At 43.0% G+C, this 23,340-nt stretch overlaps 1 protein-coding gene across 1 annotated transcript; it reads left to right on the top strand.

The window, feature by feature from the left end:
- Positions 1 to 19,425: 19,425 nt before the first annotated feature.
- Positions 19,426 to 20,358, top strand: LOC142303025 (olfactory receptor 11L1-like). Its single transcript, XM_075344126.1, has one exon. The coding sequence runs from the start codon at positions 19,426 to 19,428 to the stop codon at positions 20,356 to 20,358; it is 933 nt and encodes a 310-aa protein (XP_075200241.1).
- Positions 20,359 to 23,340: the final 2,982 nt, after the last annotated feature.

The raw sequence follows: 23,340 nt of genomic DNA on the forward strand, positions 1-23,340 counted from the left end.
TGTGTATTGCTAATGTAATTACCTTATTAGCCATTGTCTAGTCGGTGACTTGCAGAATCCATGTAGATATCCTCAGTCTTCCTACCCACATCATTTAAATCAACATTATCCATGCAGCTTGAAATCCATCCAATGGGAGAAGCAATCTTGTCCAACCAATCCAATGAGGACACAGTGTATCCAAAGGGAAGGCTGTGGCTATAAAAGGGGATTTCTTTAAGTCACCATGTTGTGGTTGTTAAAGGATGTGCATGATCTAGTCTAAGCTCCTAGTAGCTGACTAGAGGATCAGGATACCTTGTGGCTTCAATCTAGGAACCCCGGTTCCGATTGGAGACCATATCCGCAGTCTAGGGATTTCGACTCCGGCTGCCAGGATTCTATCATCATACCAGGACTACCTAAGGAGGACACTCAGGTTGGGACAGTTCACTCACCTGCTACAGACTTTGCAGACCTCAGACAGCTTCCTAAATCTGGGATTATTCCTTTCTCGGTGGGTTCCTGCCAAAAGCAGGGTGCTGCTGGATTGGAGTAAATAGCCCTGGGACCTCTGAGGCATGGACATTCTAAATCCCTGGTGAGCCAGCGGAAGGGTGAGACTCTGTTGCCTGTTACATTTGTGTGTTTTGCTGGTTATGTGTTATGTGCCGTTAATTGTTTGGGGATCCAATAAAGTCTAATTATTGTGGTTCCCTCACCCTGTGTTGTCTGAGTAGTGTTCCGACCACGGTTAAGGAGGTCGGGGGTTAAGTTGGGATGAGCCCTGAGCCACGCTGTCTTTCTAAAGGCGGCTGGTTCAGTGGACAAGAGCACCCACTGAGCTCCGTGTCTCCACAATTTGTGGCAGCAGTGGGATACTACTCAGCCTGGTTTACCCAGGGGAGCTGCAGAGGACTGGTGTTTTCGGACACCGTTCAGGCCTCAACAACCAGGGAGGCACATAAGCATACCCAGCAGGCCATAGGGGAGGCATTCAGGTTTCGGACGCTGCCATGTCCAACCCCACCAGCTCAGCCATGGGACAAGGACCAGAGAGAAGTTACGACCGCTGCAGTAAATGGATGCTACAGGATCTGTGCCAGAGGCAAAAGATTGTCTACTGGAACACTGAGACTCGGTCGGACTTGATGCAGAAATTAGTCCGTTGGGATGCCCAGAATGATGCAGAGGACAATGAGGATCCCGCCGATATTGGCACAGAGGATTTAAACTATGTGCCACATCATGGATCTAGTGACAATCGGGAATCAACTTTGTCCAAAATGGCCCAAGCCACAGCGTTGTTGGATGCATTGGGGCCTAAATCCTCAATGGAAGAGAAGGCTTGGGTTCTGGAATATGTTTATGGGATTCCAGCTGCCGTACTGCTAGCACTAGCCGCTCGAGAAGGATGGTCCAGCTACCCAGCAGAACTGCACCAAAACAAAGGACTACAAACAGGGCCGGTGACTTGCCCAATCTATGGCACTGTTATACATGTGGGCGCCATGGACATATAGATAAAGATTGTCTCCAAAACCGAGGCCGCATGCTTGGAGCCCATCTGCCAGCTCAGCCGGTCAAGAGCCAGGGACTACGAGACATTGGTTCCTCCATTACCCTGGTAAGCCCAGTTATTGTTTCCCCAGAAGACCTTTTACCAGACTCCCAATTATCCATCTCCCTGGCTGAGGGCCAGCGCTCAGACGTCCCTCTGGCATGTGTGCAGTTGGACCTAAGGACTGAGCAGGGAGAGGTCGAGGTGGAGCTTGTGGATAGCCTCTCCACACCTCGTATTTTGGGGACCAACCAGGAAGTGATCGATGTGGGGATTGTGAACAGCCTCCCCATACCGGTCATTGTGGAGACTGACCAGAGCAAGGCTGATGTGGAGCTTATGAACAGCATCCCCACCCCTGGTATTTTGGGAACTAACCAGGAAGCGATCGATGTGGGACTTGTGAACAGTCTCCCTATACCTGTCATTGTGGAGACTGACCAGAGCAAGGCTGATGTGGAGCTTATGGACACCGTCCCCACACCAGTTACTTTGGGATCTGACCAGGAAGAGGTCCATATGGAGTTTATGGACAGCCTCCCCACACCTGTTGTTTCGGGGACTAGCCAGGAGGAAGTTGAAGTGGGGTTCATAGATGGCCCCACCAAGCCTGTTGTTTCGGATACCACTCAGAGGGAAGTGAAAGTGGGGCTTGGGGATTACCTGCTCACACCAGTCATTTTGGAGCATGACCTAGGACATGGACTATCCAGTCAGTTTGAAGCAGCCATCACCCACTTCCAAGCCAAGCAGGACCCTGATGTGGATCTTTCTAACATCTTTTCCAAGGATAATTCACATTCCCAGTCTCCAGCATCCACTTTTGAGCCAAGAACCGTGAGTAAGCCTAACCACACTGTGGGTATTGGCTGTGGAAAGATTGATAGTAAGAAATGTATGCAGGCCCAACACATGGACCCCACCTTAGTGCTTGCCGACAATATGGCTGCTCAACCTGGGGAAGGTAATGAGGGGGAGGTGTATAGATGCGAGCCTCTGTTGCTGACCTCACCATTAAAAAGGACAATGCCGTCAAGAGGAGAAGGATGATCGTAAGCCTATCATGTCTGGCTAATATTAAGAAGGGGGAGGAAATCCCACTGCTGCCACCAATTGTGGAGACACGGAGCTCAGTAGGTGCTCTTGTCCACTGAACCAGCCGCCTTTAGAAAGACAGCGTGGCTCAGGGCTCATCCCAACTGAATGCCCGACCTCCTTAACCGTGGGCGGAACACTACTCAGACAACACAGGGTGAGGGAATCACAATAGTAAGACTTTATTGGATCCCCAAAATATTAACGGCACATAACACATAACCAGCAAAACACAAAAATGTAACAGGAAACAGAGTCTCACCCTTCTGCTGGCTCACCAGGGATTTAGAATGTCCATGCCTCAGAGCTTCCAGGGCCACTTACTCCAATCCAGCAGCACCCCGCTTTCAGCGGGCACCCACCGAGAAAGGAATAGTGCCAGATTTAGGAAGCTGTGTGAGGTCTGCAAAGTCTGTACCAGGTGACCAAATTGTCCCAACCTGGGTTTCCTCCTTAAGTAGTCTCTGGTTTGATGATATAATCCTGGCAGCCGGAGTCGAAATCCCTAGACTGTGGATATGGTCTCCAATCGGAACTGAATTCCCTAGATTGAAGCCATGTATCCAAGTGATCCTCAAGTCGGAGCCAAAGTCCCTAGACTAAGTCCACAAGGTATATTGGGTATGATCCCCTAGCCAGCTCCTAAGAGCTTAGACTGGGTCCTTCAGCATTCATCCACCTTCATCAACCTGCTGGCTTAAAGAAATCCCTTTTATAGCCACAGCCATCCACTTGGATACACTGCGTCCTCATCGATTGGTTGGACAAGATCGCCTCTCCCATTGGATGAATCTCAAGCTGCATGGCCAATGTTCATCCAAATGATGTCTACAGAAAGACTGAGGGTATACATGTAGTCTGGAATGCACAGACTAGACAATGACTACTAAGGTAATTACATTAGCAATACACAACTACAATACAATGATTACTGGAAGGGTCTGGAGAAACAATAGCTAAGCAAACATGACTTAGCACACATAAGAACAATACGTCTGGCTGAATGTTAAGAAACTTTAACCCATGAGAGGCATTGGGTGTCCATGTCGTCACAGGCAGTTTACATCTTCTGCCATTAGTCTGTGAGTTTTTGCAGTTGTTGACCACTATATGAGCTGTGTTTGATCATTGGCTGTCTCCACTGAACCTGGAGCCAAGGAAGGCCAAGTGCGAAAATTGTGAACACCTGTTACTGGCACTACATCCTATATCTGCCTTGCATGGCTCACGTCCTGAAACTGGTTGTACAGAAATTTCTAGTTCCCTATCCCAGGCTGGATGCGCTGCAGCAAAAGGTACGGTCGTTGTGTGCTCACGCCATTTGACTTGCAACACTTCAAAGAACCTTCAGCCTACCAATCAACCAGTTGATATGCGATGTGCCGACACTGCGAAATTCCACTCTGCACATGTGGCAGCAACTGATGCACTATGCCATGACTCATAATCTTGGATAACGCAATATGGATTTGGGGCAAGTCACGATTGCGAAGTAGGCACAGATGAAGGACATCTGCACCCTTCTGCACAGTTTCAAAATGGCTACAAAGATGGTTAGTGCTGATTATGTTATCATTGGCATTACTATTTTCCTTTTCTACATCTTGGAGCACATTATGAATAGTGTGTGGGAAGAGTTGGGGGTCACAGAGGAAGAAGAGGAGGAAGCAGGAGAAGATGAGGAAGGGATACCATTTCCTGTAAGGTCCGGACAGTCGTCGCACAGGTGGGTATCACAGAAGGGTAGAGTTCATCAATTGAGGTGGGCACATGGTAACAGACAAAGTGATAATGAAGTTGCAGGAGCCAAGAAACAAATGGAAGAAAAAGAGGTGATGGGTGCATAAAACTCTGGAGATGAAGAAGATATTGAACCTGTCTGTTTTGCCTGTGGTTGGTGGAAGGAGATGGAGGAGGCAAACTTGAGCGTTATCCCGCCACCAACACAACATGATGTCCACATCGCTAGCATTAGAAGTGGTGCTGACTAATGGTGGTTGCCACTCTGTTAGATCTACGGAATAATAGTCAATTTATGAAGATGCCTTTACTCCTGCAGAGGGATGTGTAAATACTGGAGTATCGAAAAAGCTTGTAGACCATCTCAACAGAGGTTTTCCATAAGACAGCAGAGAGGCACACAGCGTGTGTCACAGTTCTGTAATTCCAACCACAGGAATGTTGAGTTGTCAATGCAGAAACATTCAAGTGCCAGAAACAATTTCTGTGATTTGTGGCATACATTTTTACACCATTGCATGACCAGCAGAACAAAATGGAAGTCTGACACATAGTGAACGACTAGGGAGGATGGTGCAGGAGTATCTAGAGCTCAACATCGATGCCATAAGGGGGATATTGGACCCTTTTGCATTTTGGTCTTCAAAAATGGAAGAGTGGGCTGAGCTCGCCATTTGCGCCTTGTAAGTTTTGGCCTACCCGGCAGCCAGCGTTCTCTCAGAATGTGTCTTCAGTGCCTCTGCCAGTGTATTGACAGATAAGCACATTCAGCTGTCCCCTGAAAGCATAAACTGCCAGTTCACAAAGATGAACAAGTTGTGGATGTCCAGAGACTTTGCCACCCCAGTCCCAGACTTGCAGACTAGGTTATGGTGTACTGCAAAGCTTCTGTGAGCAAGAGTCCTATGCCTGTCTGTCATCTTGCTGTCTCTGGTGAAGGTAGAAATGCTGGTTCAGGCCTTGTTTCTTGGCCAGTTCCTCGCTGCCATGTTCCTGCTTTCCACTATTTTTAGTCTGTGTGAATTGTTGTCACTTTTCCTGTTGTTTGAACTTAGTTTTTGGGAATGTGACTCCAAATGCGGTCCCCAAGTTGGCTTTGGTCTATAGGACCAGTCTTCTGAGAGCAAGAGGCCTATGCCTGTCTGTCATGCATCTCTAGATTTTTCCCTAATAAATGCCAAGCTACATCCTGTGAGGTGCATGGATCATACCTCCCTGCTCCTTTAATGCCCTAGAGGGAGGAGGCAATAGATGCTACAGTACTGCGATCTGTCTGAAGACATTTTAAATGTTGAGACTCTAAGATAGGTGTTAAAATTGTGTCTTGTGGGTAGTGCCAGTCTTCTGGTTGAAAGAGACCTACACTGGTCACTGTAGCATGTCTTTTTTTTAAATTGAAATACAAGGCCACAGCTTGAGTATTTCATGGACTGTACCTCCCTGCTCTTTTGAATCTCTATGAGGAGGGGGAATTGATGCTACTGTACTGTAAGCTGTCTGCCTGAAAGATCTTTAAATGTTGAAACTACAAGATAGATGTCCAAGTTCTGTCTTGTGGGTAGTGCCATTCTTTTGGGAGCAAGAGGCCTACACCGGTCATTCCAGCATGTCTTAATTTTTCTTAATTTTAATGCCGGGCCACAGCCTGTTTGTTGCATGGACCATACCTCCCTACTCTTTTAAAGGCCTATGGCGATGTGAGCAATTAATGCTGTCTTCCTCAAAAGTTTTTAAATATCGAGACTCCAAAATGGGTCTCAAAGTTGTGACTTGTGGGTAGTGCAAGGCTTCTGTGAGGACCACACCTGCCACTTAGGCATGTCATCATTTTTAAAATTAAAATGACGGGCCACAGCCTGTGTTTTGCATGGATCGTACCTCCCAACTCTTTTAATGCCCTATTGGGAGGGGAGTAATTGATGCTACTGTACTGTGCTGTCTGCCTGAAAGGATTTTGAATGTCAAGTCTATTAGATAGGTCTCAAAGTTGTCTCTTGTCTGTACTGGCACCAGCCCTACATCTGTCTTTCATCCACCTATATACAGTATTTCTTATGGCAATAGTCTAGGAAGCTAATAGCTATGCTAAAACAGGCATAGTGAAAGGTTTTTTTGCTGTTTTGGAAGCTTTTCAACCATCCTAATGGTATTTTCTCTGCCTTACATTTGGCTTCCCATTAAATTCAATGAGGTTTGGATAAGTTCGATAAAGATTTAAAGTTTGGTGCGATAAACATTTGATGAACATACCCCTTGTTCAGTTGGGCTTGGTGAACCGAACTTTGAGAGGTTTGCTTATCTCTTTTGTAGAGCAGCAAATCAGCACGTTTTCTGGTGTTGGCACGTTCAGCCCCATCACAGCCATGTCAAGTATTAGCAAGGCTGTGATTGGCCAGGGAAACCACTGTAAAAAATAAATAAATTACATGATATCTTTCCCGATTTTGATAGCCAACATGGGTAAAAGAGACAGCTAAAGCCTGCACCTGCACCTCCACCTCCAACCATGGTTGGATATAAAAATAAAAGGGATCTTAAATAAATAATTTAAAAAAAAGGTGTAGGGTCCCCCCAAATTTGATAGCCCCATTTTTGAGACAGCCCCATTACTTATTCCGAAAGAGAAAAAAAATAAAACATAATCACCAAAACTAACAAAATAATAAAAAATAAAATTTAGTCTTTTAGGAAGAATACATTAACAATGCAGTGACGTGACAAGAATATGCATAACAAATCAAATTTTACATAGTTGCAAATCAAATTTATGTATGAGATAGCCAAGATATTGTCTATAAAATGACAGTAGACTAACATTTGAAGCTGTAGTGGAGCCTGAAATTCAAAAGCTTTAAACATTATTACCATTCTTCGTGTCCGTGTACAGTCCCTGACAGAAGTTCTGTGGCTTATCCATGTTATGTAAATAAAAGCTTATAGCCTGACTTTAAATTCATCCATTGGTTTTATAAATTACTCTTTTGAAAGCTGAAACCCTCCCAAATTTGGTTTAGGTTCTGAAAATAAATTTGCTGCAAAGCTGAAATATTAATCACTTAATGAACACAGAAAGGTCAGATTTTGGCAAGACAAATGTTTTGTCGCCTTGTCATATAATGCACCCAATCCTAATTTACATCCTCACCTGTGCTCACTAAATGATCGGTTAATTAGTGGGTGTTTATAAAAAGAAACCCAGCACCCCAGACCTTCACTTGAACTGCAACTTGACCTCTGACAACATGCCAAATATCCACCCTGTGACCAAAGCCTTGATTATCAAGAGGCTGAAGACCAGATCCACTGCAGAGGTGGCTGGCACCTTTAATGTGTCTCAGCATCAAGTACAAAGAATTAAAAAAAGATTTGACGACACTGGAGATGTTTTTGACATGCCCAGGTCCGGCAGACCCTGCAAGACAACTGCTTAGGAGGAATGTTTGTTGGTTAGAAAATCCAAAGCCAGTCCCTCTTCCACTGCAGCAGAGCTCCAACAGACCTGGTCACCTCAAGTCCCTGTGTCAACTTGAACAGTTTGTAGGATTTTGTTTTGAAATCGCCTCCATGGTCGAATCAGTGCTCAGAAGCCAGCACTAAACAAAAGTCAATTGAAAGTTCCACAGCCTGCTAAACAGATGGATGCTGAAAAAGTGGTAGAAGGTTGATTTCTCTGATGAATCTTCAGTTGAATTACACCACAGCTGCTGCACATACTGCAGGAGACCTACTGGAGCCTGTATGGATCCAAAAAACAACCAGAAAACAGTTAAGTTTGGTGGTGGAAAGATCATGGTCTGGGGTATATTCAGTATGGGGGTGTGCGAAACATTTGCAAGGGGGAAGGCAATATCAATAGCCTAAAATATCAAGAAGTATTAGCTACCTCTTACATTCCCAATCATAAAAGGGGTCAAATTCTACAGCATGATGGTGCTCCATCTCATACATCCATCTCTGCAACAAAGTTCCTCCTGGCAAAGAAGATCAAAGTGCTCAAAGACTGGCCAGCCCAGTCACCAGACATGGACATCATTGAGCATGTTTGGGGTAGGATGAAAGAGGAAGCTTGGAAGACAAAACCAAAGAATCTAGACGAACTCTGGGACGCATGTAAGATGCATTGTTTGCTATTCCTGATGACTTCATCAATAAAGTGTATGAATCATTGTTGAACCGCATGGATGCCGTCCTTCAGGCTCATGGAATTCACACAAAATATTAAATATGGCTCTAACAGCACCACAACTTCATTCACCAATGTTATGCAACATATCTTTATATTAGAAGTTAATTATTTGTCTGAATTTCACATTACTTTCTGTGGGCGACAAAACTTTTGTCTTCCCAAAATCTGACCTTTCTGTGTTCATTAAATGATCAATATTTCAGCTTTGCGGCAGCTTTATTTTCATAACCTAAACCAAATTTGGGAGGGTTTCAGCTTTCAAAAGAGTAATTTATAAAACCAATGGATGAATTTTAAGTCAGGTTATAAGCTTTTATTTACATAACATGGATAAGCGACTGAACTTCTGTCAGGGACTGTAGTTGGAGCCGCCGCTGCACAGTTCTCACTACTGGGGCTGATGTTGGTGGCAGCCTGGATGTTAGGCCCTCCGCAAGCAGGTCCGGGCCCCAGAGGATAGGTGATGTTGATGGATGTGGAAAGAAGGTAGGCCACACAAGGGGTTGCAGTATAACTGGTGTCTTTACTCACAGTCTCTGGTGAACTGGTCACCCGAGGAAGGCTAGTCTTGACCGCTGGTCCCCTTAGTCCCAGTGCTGGTGTAGCGACCTAGTGTCTTCTTTACCCTGAACTTGTCTCTGGTTGGTGAGTCCCCGTGGCTTGGAGCATCTGGGGGTCCCCCACTGGTAGTCTCTCAATGGTAGTCCATATGATGCTAGCCTGAACCCTGTGGGTCCTGTTCCCCAGTTTTCCCGTTGGTACTGTGTCCTGAACTTTCAAGGTCAGTGAGGTCCTTGATGGTCCCCTCACTGTGCAGATTTTATCAGGTCTGCCTGGAGCATTTGCCTGACCTAGGATTCTGTACCCTGTTGGTGCTATGAATCCGGGAGTACTCCACCGTACTCCACCGGAAACCACATGCTTGGGCCCTCAGGTCACCGTTACACTCCTGTCAGTGCTTCCACACTCTTTTACTGTCACTGACCGACTACTCACTCTCTACTGTCTGTCCCCTCCCACCTGGTTGTCTAGTGGACTGGATCGACTCCACTCTCTAGGTGGCCATCCACTGGGTCCAACCCTAGTCTGTAACTAGTCTTTGGGGAATTTGGGGACAAAACCAGGCTTTAACTGGAATGTTTTGATGTTTCCTGCACTGGTCTTCTGTGTCCCTTGGGGGTAGGCCCTGCATCCCGATAGGGATGCAGTACCTTTTAGCTCCCTGATGGCTTCAGGGGCACTGCACTGATGTAATAGTACCGTCCCCCCGCTTTTACAAGAAGAATATGGACCGTTTGGGGCAGTTTTATTGGGAAACAGAAGATGAAAATTCTTGATCAGGTTTTACCATTAATATTACTCACTCAAACCCAGGTTCTCTCTTCTGGACAATAACTTCTCTAAATGCACCAGATATTGCTCAGACCCTCTCACCATATGATAATCTAAGATTCTCTGCACCTCACACTCCACATTGCCTTTAAGTACAACAGGAGAAATATGATCTCCAACTGGGTGAACCAGGGAATTACAGTATATGGCTTCAGAAGGGACTTAATAAATACATTTGGTATCTTAAAATATGAAGTTTAAGGTTGTAGACTTGTCAGAAGAGGTAAGTCTTCAGGTTCCTTTGATGGTCTCTGATATGTTGGGGAAGAGAGTACCAGATTATGGAAGATGCATGGGAGAAATCTTGTATGTGATTGTGGGAAGAGAAGATAAGAGGGGATTAAAGAAGGAGATCTTGTGAGGATCCGAGGTTGAAAGCAGGTAAGTACTGCGAGACTAGGTCACAAGTGTATGGAGGAGACAGGTTGTGGATGCCTTTGTATGTCATGGTTAGGGTTTTAAACGGAAATCTTTTGGCAATGGGAAGCCAGTAAAGGCATTGGCAGAGAAAAGGGGACAAGAAATAGCGAGAGATGGATTAATCGGGCAGCACCATTTAGGATCGATTGGAGGGATGTAAGATTGTTAGAGGAGAGGCCACAGAGCAGAATATTGCACTAGTCTATGCGGAAGATGATATGGGTATGCACTAGTGTTTTTGCAGAATCTTGGTTAAAGAATATATGAATTTTTAAGTTGGAGTCGGCATACTTCCCAGGGGACAATGCACCTAGGATTTCACTGTGTTGAGCGCCTTTGCTGGCTGCCGGCAATGTTTTCTCTGGATGGTCTCCCCCAGATCAGTGATTGTTTTGTTTTGCTGGTCTACTAGGCATTGCTCCCACCTAGCCAATAATTTTCTGATGGACCAAACAAAGAAGTCTGGGGGTCTGAGGAAAATGGCTGAAATGGATGGGAAAGTCATGAAACTGAATGGGGAGAGTCTGGAGAATGTGCTGCATGCATTTCTGACTCACATATGGTTTCTGGGAATAAGGATGTCACAGTATTATGCCACTTTTTCTTATTCTCTCTCTCTCACTCTCTCTGTCTCTCTCCAAGCGCTTCATACTCACCGATCACCAGGGCGGTGCCGCTGTTACACTGCTCCCATGGCCTCTCATTCTTCTTCCCTACCCACTCATTACACTCCTATATATTCACTGCTTCTCCGGACCACCGGCGTTTGTGATTGGTTGCAGTCAAACCCACTCCCAAGATGAGTGACAGCTGTCTGACTGCAACCAATCACAGATGCTGGTGGGCAGGTCTATATCGTACAGTAAAATAAATAAATAAATTATTAAAAAAAAAACTGTGCAGTCCCTCTTCTAACCGTTTTAATACCCAGCCAAGATAAAGTCCCACAGCTGGGGGCTGGTATTTTCAGACTAAGAAGGTCTATGGTTATTAGGCTCTCCCCAGTCTAAAAATATAAGCTAGCAACCGTGCGGAATCGCCTCATTCATTAGATGCAACAGTCCTGGCACTTTACCAGCTCTCCCCGATTGCCCTGGTACAGTGACAATCGAGGTAATGAGGGAGTTAATGGCAGTTCATAGCAGCCATTAAGTCCTAGATTATTCATGGCAGGCATCTGTGAGACACCCCCATCATTAATCTAATATATAAAGCTGAATGTGTGTGTGTGTGTGTGTATGTCCGGGATTGGCATCTGCACCGTCGCAGCTACAGCCACAAAATTTTGCACACTCATACTTCTGGACCCCGAAAGCGTCATAGGCTATATTTGTAGGGGAAATTTTAACCCCGCTCATTACAGTTATTCACCAAAAAACCTGCCTCCATTAAAGCGAATGGAGCTGGGAGCCACAGTGCAGCCAGAACTCAGAAGAATGCGCAGCCACGCCCTTATATGGAATGTTGGCGTGTCACAATGCAGCCAGGGAAAGAGACAGACACAGACAGGGAAAGAGACAGACACAGACAGGGTAAGAAACAGACATAGACAGGGTAAGAGACAGACACAAAGAGACAGACAAAGAAACAGACTGACAGGGAAAGAGACAGACAAGGAAAGAGAGGGAAAGTGACAGACAGGGAAAGTGACAGACAGGGAAAGTGACAGACAGGGAAAGTGACAGACAGGGAAAGTGACAGAGATAGATAGACAGGGAAAGAGATAGATAGACAGACAGGGAAAGAGATTGAGATAGACGGAGAAAGAGATTGAGACAGACGGAGAAAGAGACAGACAGGGAAAGAGACAGACAGACAAAGAGATAGAGAGAGACAGAGAGATTTATACAGAGGAGGAGACAGACAGAGAATGAGAGAGAAACAGAGAGAGATAGTTACTATCCTGGGCAGCGCCGGGTGCTATGTTGTGAGGGGAAATTTTAACCCCGCGCGTTCCAATTTACCAATCAATTTTGCCCCTATCTACATAATGGGGAAAAAGTGAAACGAAAAGTGTTGGGGGCAAATTGGCAGCTGCCAGATGTGAACAAGGGGGACGTAAAGAATGAGAGCGATATACCGTATAAGAGTATATACCGTACAGTTGCTAAGGTGGGGCCCCGACAAGGGATACTCACCACACTCGGGAATATGAACACACACACAAAATGCGCCACACACTACCACGTGCTTGAACACATATACCACCCTCAGCACACATCTCACCACACATACACCAACCTCGCCACATAATCGCCCTAAACACACACAAGTCTGGTATTATCCTTCACAAATAAAAATCTGATTAATAAGCAGCCAAACTACAAGAACAACAAATGTACCATATAGGAAACACGGCAGCTGTCAGTCACATGACCTGTCTATATGTGTATGTGTGAGCTAATATATACTGTCAAGGGGAGGGCTTTCTGTTGCCAGGAGATTTATCAGGCTGCCAATAGCAACCAATCACAGCTTAGCTTCTATTTTGCTACAGTTAATTAATCTGAGCTCTGATTGGTTAATATAGGCAACAATTTAATAATTACATTTATATCTATTTGTTTTGTGTTTTTTGTGTGCAGAATACATTTTTGTTAATACATTCTATTTTGTTAACAGCAGTTATTAACCCGGGCGAAGCCGGGCAGTACAGCTAATATAATATATATAAAAGTAAATAAAAACAAACACCCCAAAAATCCTTCTAACTTGCCTATAATTACCTGTCTCATTGGGACAGCTTATATCTACTTCATGTACGTATAAAATTAAGAATAGATATGAGCGGACCTGTGGAAGTTTCATTTTTTAGATTCTGTTAGACTTTTGATAAAGTTTGGTTTGGGACTTGGACTTGACCTGAACCCCATTGGAAGTCACTGTTGGGCAGTAGTCCTTACACTGGGCCGAACACCATACGTACCCTAAGGACAGCCATGCTCGCTAGAGTGATTTGCATACATAAAGGACCCAAATTCAGGACTCGAACATTGATTTTTTTTTAGTAAAGTCCATGTTTGGTAAGAACACCGAATAACGAACTTAACTTTATCTCTAATCAAGAGAAAAAACTTTCGATAAGCAATTAGATAACAACTTATTGATAAGATAAAATTATCCTTATTTCTTCAAGACTGAGACTTTAATTGATGCAATTTGGGAAGACTATTAAAACCCCTGAGGTTCTGCTTTCTGGCTTGAAATGGCGGCTCTCCATGGAGCTCAGGTTATATAAACTCGCTTTATTGCAGTCTCATGTTTGTCTGTACAATATGGCAGATGATGAATAGACAGGACCCTTCTCTCTACTGCGCAGAATAATGATAAAATAATACAATTTAAAAGAGATGATAGAACTAACAGTAGCAGGTGATTGATTATAGTATAAGACATTTTAGCAAGTTTTTCCAAAAATTTATAAAATGTTTTTGTAGTTTTCAGAACAAACTCTTACAGAATGTTTAATAAAACCATCATTAGTGAATTCTTCCTGATGGACTTCCAGAATCTCCACCAGTACCACGCTCTCCTTCTGTTGCTGGTCTTTGTGGTTTACCTGGGTACAGTTATTGGAAATGTGTTGATATTTCTTCTGGTGTCCACCAACCACTCTCTCCAATCACCCATGAACTTTTTTCTTGGCCAACTCTCCTTATGTGATTTGCTGATCACCACAAACGTTGCCCCTAATGTTATGCATGTAATATTACAAAATGGAAGCCATACTTCTTTCCAAGGTTGTCTCATACAGTCATCTTCAGTTCTAGATGCATTTTGAGGGCTATTTTCCAGATTTCCTCCTCTACAGGTAAGCAGAAAGCCTTCTCCACCTGTAGCGCACATCTGACTGTCGTTTCAAGATATTATGGGACACTCATTATTCTCTATGTGATTCCAGGAAAGTCATATGTAAATCTCAATAAGGCTTTATCCTTCTTGAATACGGTGGTAACTCCACTCTTCAATCCCTACAATCCCTTCAATCATCTACAGTTTGAGGAGCACCGAGATCAGGAGAGCCATGACAAAGCTGTTGTGTCTAAATGCTGGTGAGTTTTGTGAAAATGGGGGATTTCAACTAAAATGGGTGAGTGCCAATTTGTCGGGTTCATTTGAAGGATGACGATCATTTAATTGACCACCTACTTTAGTCTAATAATTGGGTGAGTTGAGGTGAGAAAGTTTTTCTTTTAAAGTACATTAATGTTGATACAAAAATACAACTCAACCATAAAGAACATTCCTCAGTTGATATTTAAGAATGACAGATTCCTTAACCTGAACAATTATCGTTCTTCATCTTCTGAGATGAAGTTGATATTGAAGGTTTTAGTCTGTAATATACAGTGGGTATGGAAGTATTTAGACCCCTTTATTTTTTTCACTCTTTGTTTCATTGCAGCCATTTTAAATTTAAAAAAGCTCATTTTTCCCAGTAATGTGCACCCAATCCCCCATCTTGAAATAAAAAATACCCAGAAATGTAGAATTTTTTGGCAAATTTTTAAAAAAGAAATACGGAAATATCACATGGTCATAAGTATTCATACCCTTTGCTCTGCATTGAGTAGAAGCACCCTTTTGAGCTAGTACAGCCATGAGTCTTCTTGGGAATGATGCAACAAGTTTTTCACACCTGGATGTGGAGATCCTCTGCCATTTTTCCCAGTTCCATCAAGTTGGATAGTGAACGTTGGTGGACAGCCATTTTCAGGTCTCCCCAGAGATTCTCAATTTGATTTAGGTCAGGGCTCTGGCTGTGCCGGTCAAGAATGGTCACAGAGTTGTTCTGAAGATGCCCCTTTGTTATTTTAGATGTGTGCTTAGGGTCATTGTCTTGTTGGAAGGTGAATCTTCGGCCAAGTCTGAGGTCCAGAGCATCTGGAAAAAGTCTCTGTACTTGGCCATGTTCATTTTTCCTTCAATTGCAACCAATCGTCCTGACCCTGCCCCCATAGCATGATGCTGCCTCCACCATGTTCCACTGATGGGATTGTATTGGGCAGGTGATGAGCAGTGCCTGTATTTTTCCACACATACTGCTTAGAGTTATCACCAAAAAGTTCTATCTTCATCTTATCAGACCAGAGAATTTTATTTCTCATAGTCTGGGAGTCCTTCATGTGTTTTTTTGCAAACTATGCAGGCTTTCATATGTCTTGGATGGAGACGAGACTTCTGTTGGGCCACTCTGCCATAAAGGCCCGACTGTAGTGATAGTTGATTTTCTGCAACTTTCTCTCATCTCTCTACTGCATCTCTGGAGCTCAGCCACAGTGATCTTGTGGTTCTTTTTTACGTCTCTCACCAAGGCTCTTCTCCCTCGATTGCTCAGTTTGGCTGGACGGCCAGGTCTAGGAAGAGTTCTGGTGGTCCCAAACGTCTTCCATTTAAGGATTACAGAGGCCACTGAGCTCTTAGGAACCTTGAGTACTGCAGAAATTCTTTTGTAACCTTGGCCAGATCTGTGCCTTTCCACAATTCTGTCTCTGAGCTCCTTGGTTCCAAAAGAAAGGAAAAATGATAAAATTATCAAATGCCCAATATTTACACGTATCAAAAGATTTTTATTAAATAGTTAATAAAAATCTTTTGATACGTGTAAATATTGGGCATTTGAAAATTTTTCCTTTCTTTTTGAACCCCTTTGCTGCTCACGATTTTGCCCTACAAATTAGTCCCGATATGCCGTCATATATGATGACAACTCCTATGTTTTGAATAGGTCACAGTTATTGAGTTGTTATAGTAATACATGCTGTTGTACTGAAAATCCTTATTTATGCTCTGGGCTCCTTGGGCAGTTCCTTTGGTCTCATGATTCTCATTTGGTGTGACATGCACTGTGAGCTGTGAGGTCTTATATAGAAAGGTGTGCGCCTTTCCAAATCAAGTCCTATCAGTTTAATTACATACAGCTGGAATCTAATGAAGGAGAAGAACCATCTCAAGTAGGATCACAAGGAAATGGACAGCATGTGACTTACGTATGAGTGTCTGAGCAAAGGGGCTGAATACTTATGACCATTCCGTTTTTCTTTTTTAAAAAATTTACAAAAATTTATAAATTTCTGTTTTTTTCAGTCAAGATGGGGGATGGGACAGAGTGTACATTAATGAGAAAAAAATGAACTTTTTTGAATTTACTAAATAGCTGCAATGAAACAAAGAGTGACAAATTTAATGGGGTCTGAATATTTTCCGTACCCACTGTTGATGAAATTTCTTTCTATGGATGATATACTGTATATTTTTTGCAAGAACAAACTTTCCTACAAAGAATAGTCCCAGTAAGTTTTAACATCATCATCCATTGTTTATCAATCAGCTTCACCATTGGCCAATGAATATGGGTTAAAAAATATACATGTATCGAATTGTTCACTTATCATTCAATCAGCGGCTGCCCAGCTATAAACCTGCCTCTATCCATCGTGTATCATCACCGTTAGGCAACCTTTACACCTTTATTAGGTTATACACACAAAAAAAATCCATGCATGTCCATTGTCCTTAATGGGCATATACAGTATATACCCTGAACAAATATATAAACACAACAATTTTGTTGGAGATAATCCATCCACCTTACAGGTGCAGCATAGCAAGATGCTGATTAGACACCATGATTATTGCACAGGTGTGTCTTAGGCTGGCCACAATAAAAGGCCACTCTAAAATGTGTAGTTATATCACACAACATAATGCCCCAGATGTTGCAGTTTTGTGGGAGCGTGCAGTTGGCTACTGACTGCAGGATTATTCACCAGAGCTGTTGCCCGTGAATTGAATGTTTATTTCTCTATCATTAGCTGTCTCTAAAGGTGTGTCAGATAATTTATCAGAACATCCAACTGGCCTCACAACAGCAGGCTATGTGCAACTACACCATCCAAGAACCTCCACATCCAGCATCTTCACCTCCAAGATTGTTCTTTGACTAGCGACCCGGACAACAGCTGCAACAATCGGTGCAAAACCAAAAGATTTCTTGCCAAACTGTGAGAAACTGTCTCAGGGAAGCTCATCTGCTGCTCAACGTCTTCATCGGGGTCTCCACCTGACTGCTGCTTGTGGTCCTCAACAGGGTCTCCACATGACTGGTGCTCATCATCTTCATCTTGGTCTCCACCTGACTGCAGCTCATCGTCGCCTTCGGCGTCTCCACCTTATTTCAGCTTGTTGTACTTATTGGGGTGTCCACCTGATGTCTGCTAATCATCCTCATCGGGGTCTCTAGTCTCTACCTAACTGTAGCTTGTCATCCTCATCAGGGTCTCCACCTTATACTGACTGTTTCTAGTTGTCCTTATTGGAGTCTCCACCTAACTGCAGCTCATCATCCTCATCGCAGTCTACACCTGACTGCTTCTTGTTGTCCTCATTGGAGTCTCCACCTGCCTGTCGCTGGTCATCCTCACTGGAGGTCTCCACCTCCACCAGTGTGTTTGGTGAATTTTAGGTATGTCTGTATAATTGTTGAACAATAGAGTAATAATTAGGGATGATCGAATACCTCAAATATTCGACTTCGCGAATATTTTCCGAATAGGTCGCCGCTATGCGAATATTCGATGCGCAATGTAAGTCTATAGGAAGCCCGAATAGTTCCAAATAGTTGTTATTCGGGTTTCTCATAGACTTACATTGCGCATCAAATACTCGCGTATAATTAAATTGCTGCGACCTATTCGGAAAATATTCGCAAAGACGAATATTTGAGGTATTCGATCATCCCTAGTAATAATATATTCTGTCTATCTGTCCACTAACTGGTTGCATAGAATGGAGTTAGGGCAGTTTCTCTAAAAGTTTGGCTTTCTTGAAATCCCTATTTTTTATATTGATGGCTGGACAGTACTTGACAAGCTTGTTACCTCTTCGGCTCTCCCCCCATGCATTTCCTTAAAGATCGTAAGTTTGCGAGCAGGACCCTCACTCCTCCTTTTACTGTTGAAATATGTGTTCCTTTGCAATGTCTTTGTAGTTTGTGCATATCTCCGTTAAATTGTAAAGTGCTCCAGAATATGTTGGTGTTGTATAGATACAATTATTATTATTATTATTATTATTATTATTATTATTTTTATTATTTACTCTTAGTAAGATATTCACTGATATTGTATCCATTCAAAGAATACATACTGTAATCCCTATTTCGGAATAGTGAATGTAGATATTTGAGTTTCCCCTTTTTGCCCAAAGAGCCAATTTTGGATTCAAGACCTCCATGTTGCAGCCCAGCAACATAATAACATGCACCAACTCCTTCCTTCTAACTTGCCTATACTTACCTGCCTCATTGGGACAGCTTATATCTACTTCATGTACTTAACAAATCAAGAATTGATAAGTGTGGACCCATGGAAGTTCGTTTTTTTGGATTCTGTTGGACTTTTGATAAAGTTTGGTTTGGGACTTGGACTTGACCTGAACCCCATTGGAAGTCACTGTTGGGCAGTAGTCTTCGCACTGGGCCGAGCACCAAACGTACCCAAGAACAGCCATAGCTGCTAGAGTGATTTGCATACGTAAAGGACCCAAACTTTGGACTCGAACACTGATTTTTTTTACTAAAGTCCATGTTCGGTAAGAACACCGAATTACGACCTTAACTTTCCAGGTTCGCTCATCTCTAATCAAGAGAAAAATATTTAAAAAAACAATTAGATAACATCTTATTGATAAGATAAAAATATCCTTATTTCTTCAAGACTGAGACATTAATAATGCAATTTGGGAACACTATTAAAACCCTTGAGATTCTGTTTTCTGTCTCGGAATGGCGTCTCTCCGTGGAGCTCAGGTTATATAAACTCGCTTTATTGCAGTCTCATGTTTGTCTGTACAATATGGTTTTCACAATGGAATCAGCAGACGATAAATAAAGACAGGACCCTTCTCTCTACTGCGCAGAATAAGGACAAAATAACACAATTTAAAAGAGATGATGGAACTAACAACTGATTATAGTATGAGACATTTTGGCCAACTTTTCAAAACAAATTTATAAAATGTTTTAGTAGTTTTCAGAACAAACTCTTACAGAATGTTTAATAAAACCACCATTAGTGAATTCTTCCTGATGGGCTTCCAGAATCTCCACCAGTACCACGCTCTCCTTCTGCTGCTGGTCTTTGTGGTTTACCTGGGTACAGTTATTGGAAATGTGTTGATATTTCTTCTGGTGTCCACCAACCAATCTCTCCAATCACCCGTGAACTTTTTTCTTGGCCAACTCTCATTATGTGATTTGCTGATCAGCACGAATGTTGCCCCTAATTCTATGCATGTAATAATAAAGAATGGAAGCCATATTTCTTTCCGAGGTTGTGTCCTACAGTTATTTTTCTTTGGTGCCTCAGCTTTGATTGAATGTAGTCTTCTGACCGTCATGTCCTACGATCGATACTTAGCCATCTGTAAACCACTACATTACACTGCCATTATGAACCGTCGGCTCCCGTACTATTTGGCCCTTTGGTCATGGTCTTCTGGATTTTTTTGTTCTTATATAATCCACATGAGTGTGCTGCAGCTGAAGTTTTGTTACAAAAACGTCATTGACCATTTTTTCTGTGACCTGGCTCCTATCATTGAGGTTTCTTGCTCAGACTCAATAGTTGTGAAAATTGAAGTTTCCATTGTGACCATTGCGTTCGTACTTTTTCAGATTTTCTTCATCATCTTGAGTTATATCTGCATTTTGAGAGCTATTCTCCAGATTTCCTCCTCTACGGGGAAGCAGAAAGCCTTCTCCACCTGCAGCGCACATCTGACTGTTGTTTTCATATATTATGGGACACTCATTATTCTCTATGTGATTCCAGGAAAGTTATATATAAATCTGAATAAAGCATTATCCTTCTTGAATACTGTGGTAACTCCACTCTTCAATCCCATCATCTATAGTTTGAGGAGCACCGAGATCAGGAGAGCCATGACAAAGCTGTTGTATCTAAATGCTAAAAGATACAAGTAAAATGGCCTTACACATATAACTTGGTGAGTTGTTTAAAAATTGTAGAACTAAACCAAAGTTGGTGATTTTTAATCAAAATAGGGGATTTCGAGTTTGTCAGGTTCACTTGAAGGATGACCATCATTTAATTGACCCCCCCTATTTTAGTCTTATTATTGGTTGAGTTAAGGTCAGAATGTTTTTCTTATAAAGTACATGAATGTTGATATGAAAATTGTCTCTCCAGTAAAGGAGACAAACTCTAGCACAGCGCCACCTATTGGAAGTAGCGATCCTAAAAGTCACAAGTGGATTTTCGACAATCCTTTGCAATATGACTCAGGATATATAAGCCAGATCAGAATCCCAATTTGCAGACACGGTGTTTCGGGGTGCTTGCCCCTCGTCAGATATGAATGATATGAATGAACTCAACAACAAAGAACATTCCTCAGGTGACATTTAAGAAGGACAGATTCTTTAACCTGAACAATCATCGTTCTTCTTCTTCTGAGATGAAGTGGACATTGAAGGTTTTAGTCTGTATTATAGATGAAAACTCTTTCTATGGATGATATATATTTTTTGCAAGAACAAACTTTCCTACAAAGGATAGTCCCAGTAACTTTTAACTTCATCATCCATTGTTTATCAGTCAGCTTCACCATTGGCCAAAGAATATGTGTTAAAAAATATACATGTAATCACTTATCATTCAGTCAGCGGCTGCCGAGCTATAAACCTGCCTCTCTCCATCGTGTATCATCACCTTTAGGCAACATTCACACCTTTATTAGGTTATACACACAAAAAAAATCCATGCATGTCCATTGTCCTGGGCATATATACAGTGTGTCCACCCATATCCTGTCCACCGCCATTAACTTGACAACAGCAGCAGCTATAGGCATAGAAGTGGTGTCTAGGTATAGTAAAGTATCCATGCGCTATGCAATGAAACCACCTGTAGCGCCACCTGGTGGAAAACAATGGAGTTAGCATTTTTATCTTGAAAATGGAACGAGATAGAAATAAAAAGGGAAATAAAATTTTTTTTAGGGCATCATCAATTCAATACGATTCGACACTTTGCATACAGAGATGTTATGATATGAAACCCGTGACCCCTCCAAAACATTGAATACTGGTCTCACATATGGTGCTCAATTAAATTTAATGCTCACTGTGGCCCCCGTCAGCTGCAATGCACATCTGGCCTCTGCACAGCATACTGTATCTTGCTGCAATGCACATCTGGACTCTGCACAGCATACTGTATCTTGCTGCACGTTGTGCAATATGGTAGGGGACACATTTGCACAAGCATATGTGATACGTCATCGTAGGTCCTGCAATGTTGGTGGAGGGGTCGCATACACCTGCTGTTTGATGTGACCTCACAGAAAGAAGTCCATTGGGGTCAGGTCAGGTGAGCGGAGGCCACTCCACACAGCCACCATACCCAATGACTTGTAGGAAGGTCTCCATGAGGTATCGCTTCACGTCCACAGCCTTGTGAGTTTTACACGTTCTCATTATAGCATTTCTGTATGCAAAGTGTCGATTCGCATTGAATTGATGATGCCCAAAACTTTGTAATTCACTTTTTTTCTCTATCTCGTTCCGTTTTCGAGATAAAAATGCTAACTCCGTTGTTTTCCACCAGATGGTGCTATAGAGTAGGTGGTTTCATTGCGTAGTGCATGGCTACTTTACTATCCCTAGACAACACTTCTATGTCTATAGCTGCTGCTGTTCTCAAGTTAATAGTGGTGGACAGGGTATGGGTGGACACACTGTGTACCCTGAACAAATATATAAACACGGCAATTTTTTTTTGTTTCCATTTTTCATGAGCTGAACTGAAAGATCTAAGACTTTTTCTGTGAACATCAAAGGCCTTTTTCTCTCAAATATTGTTCACAAATTTGTGTAAATCTGTGTTAGCAAGAACTTCTCTGTGGAGATAATCCTTCCACCTCACAGGTGCAGCATAGCAAAATGCTGATTAGATACCATGATTATTGCACAGGTGTGTCTTAGGCTGGCCACAATAAAAGGACACTCTAAAATGTGTAGTTTTATCACACAACATAATGTCCCAGATGTTGCAGGTCTTCAGGGAGCGTGTAGTTGACTGCTGACTACAGGATTATCCACCAGAGCTGTTGCCCGTGAATTGAATATTCATTTCTCTACCATAAGCTGTCTCAAAAGGTGTTTAATATAATTTGTCACAAAACCCAACCGGCCTTACAACCGCAGACTACGTATAACTACACCGGCCAAGAACCTCCACATCCAACATCTTCATCTCCAAGATTGTCTGAAGCCAGCCATCCAGACAGCAGCTGCAACATTCAGTGCAAAGCCAAAGGATTTCTCCACAAACTGTGAGAAACTGCCTCAGGGAAGTCATCTGCTGCTCAACGTACTCATTGAGGTCTCCACCTGACTGCTGCTCGTCGTCCTCACCAGGGTCTCGACATGACTGCTGCTCATCATCCTCATCTTGGTCTCCACCTGACTGCAACTAGTCATCTCCTTCCGGGTCTCCACCTTACTTCAGCTTGATGTCTTTTTTGGGGGTCTCCATCTGACTTCTACTCATCATCCTCATCGGGGTATCCACCTAACTGCAGCTGTCATCCTATTCAGGGTCTCAACCTTTTACTTATACTGTCTGTTTCTAGTTGTCCTTATTGGGGTATCCACCTAACTGAAGCTTGTCGTCCTAATCAGGGTCTCCACCTTTTACTTATACTGTCTTTTTCTAGTTGTCCTCATTAGGGTCTCCACCTGACTGCCGCTGGTCGTCTTCACTGGAGGTCGCCACCTCAATTATGATCATTGTCCTCATCTTGGTCTCCACCTGGCTGCAGCTTGTTGTCCCCATTGGTGTCTCTATCTTACTTAAGCTCGTCATCCTCATTGAGATCTCCACCTGACTCCAGCTCATTGTCCTCATCAGGGTCTCCACATGATTGCAATTCATCGTCCCCA

Source organism: Anomaloglossus baeobatrachus, chromosome 4, assembly GCF_048569485.1.
Source record: "Anomaloglossus baeobatrachus isolate aAnoBae1 chromosome 4, aAnoBae1.hap1, whole genome shotgun sequence".
Lineage (NCBI taxonomy): Eukaryota > Metazoa > Chordata > Amphibia > Anura > Aromobatidae > Anomaloglossus > Anomaloglossus baeobatrachus.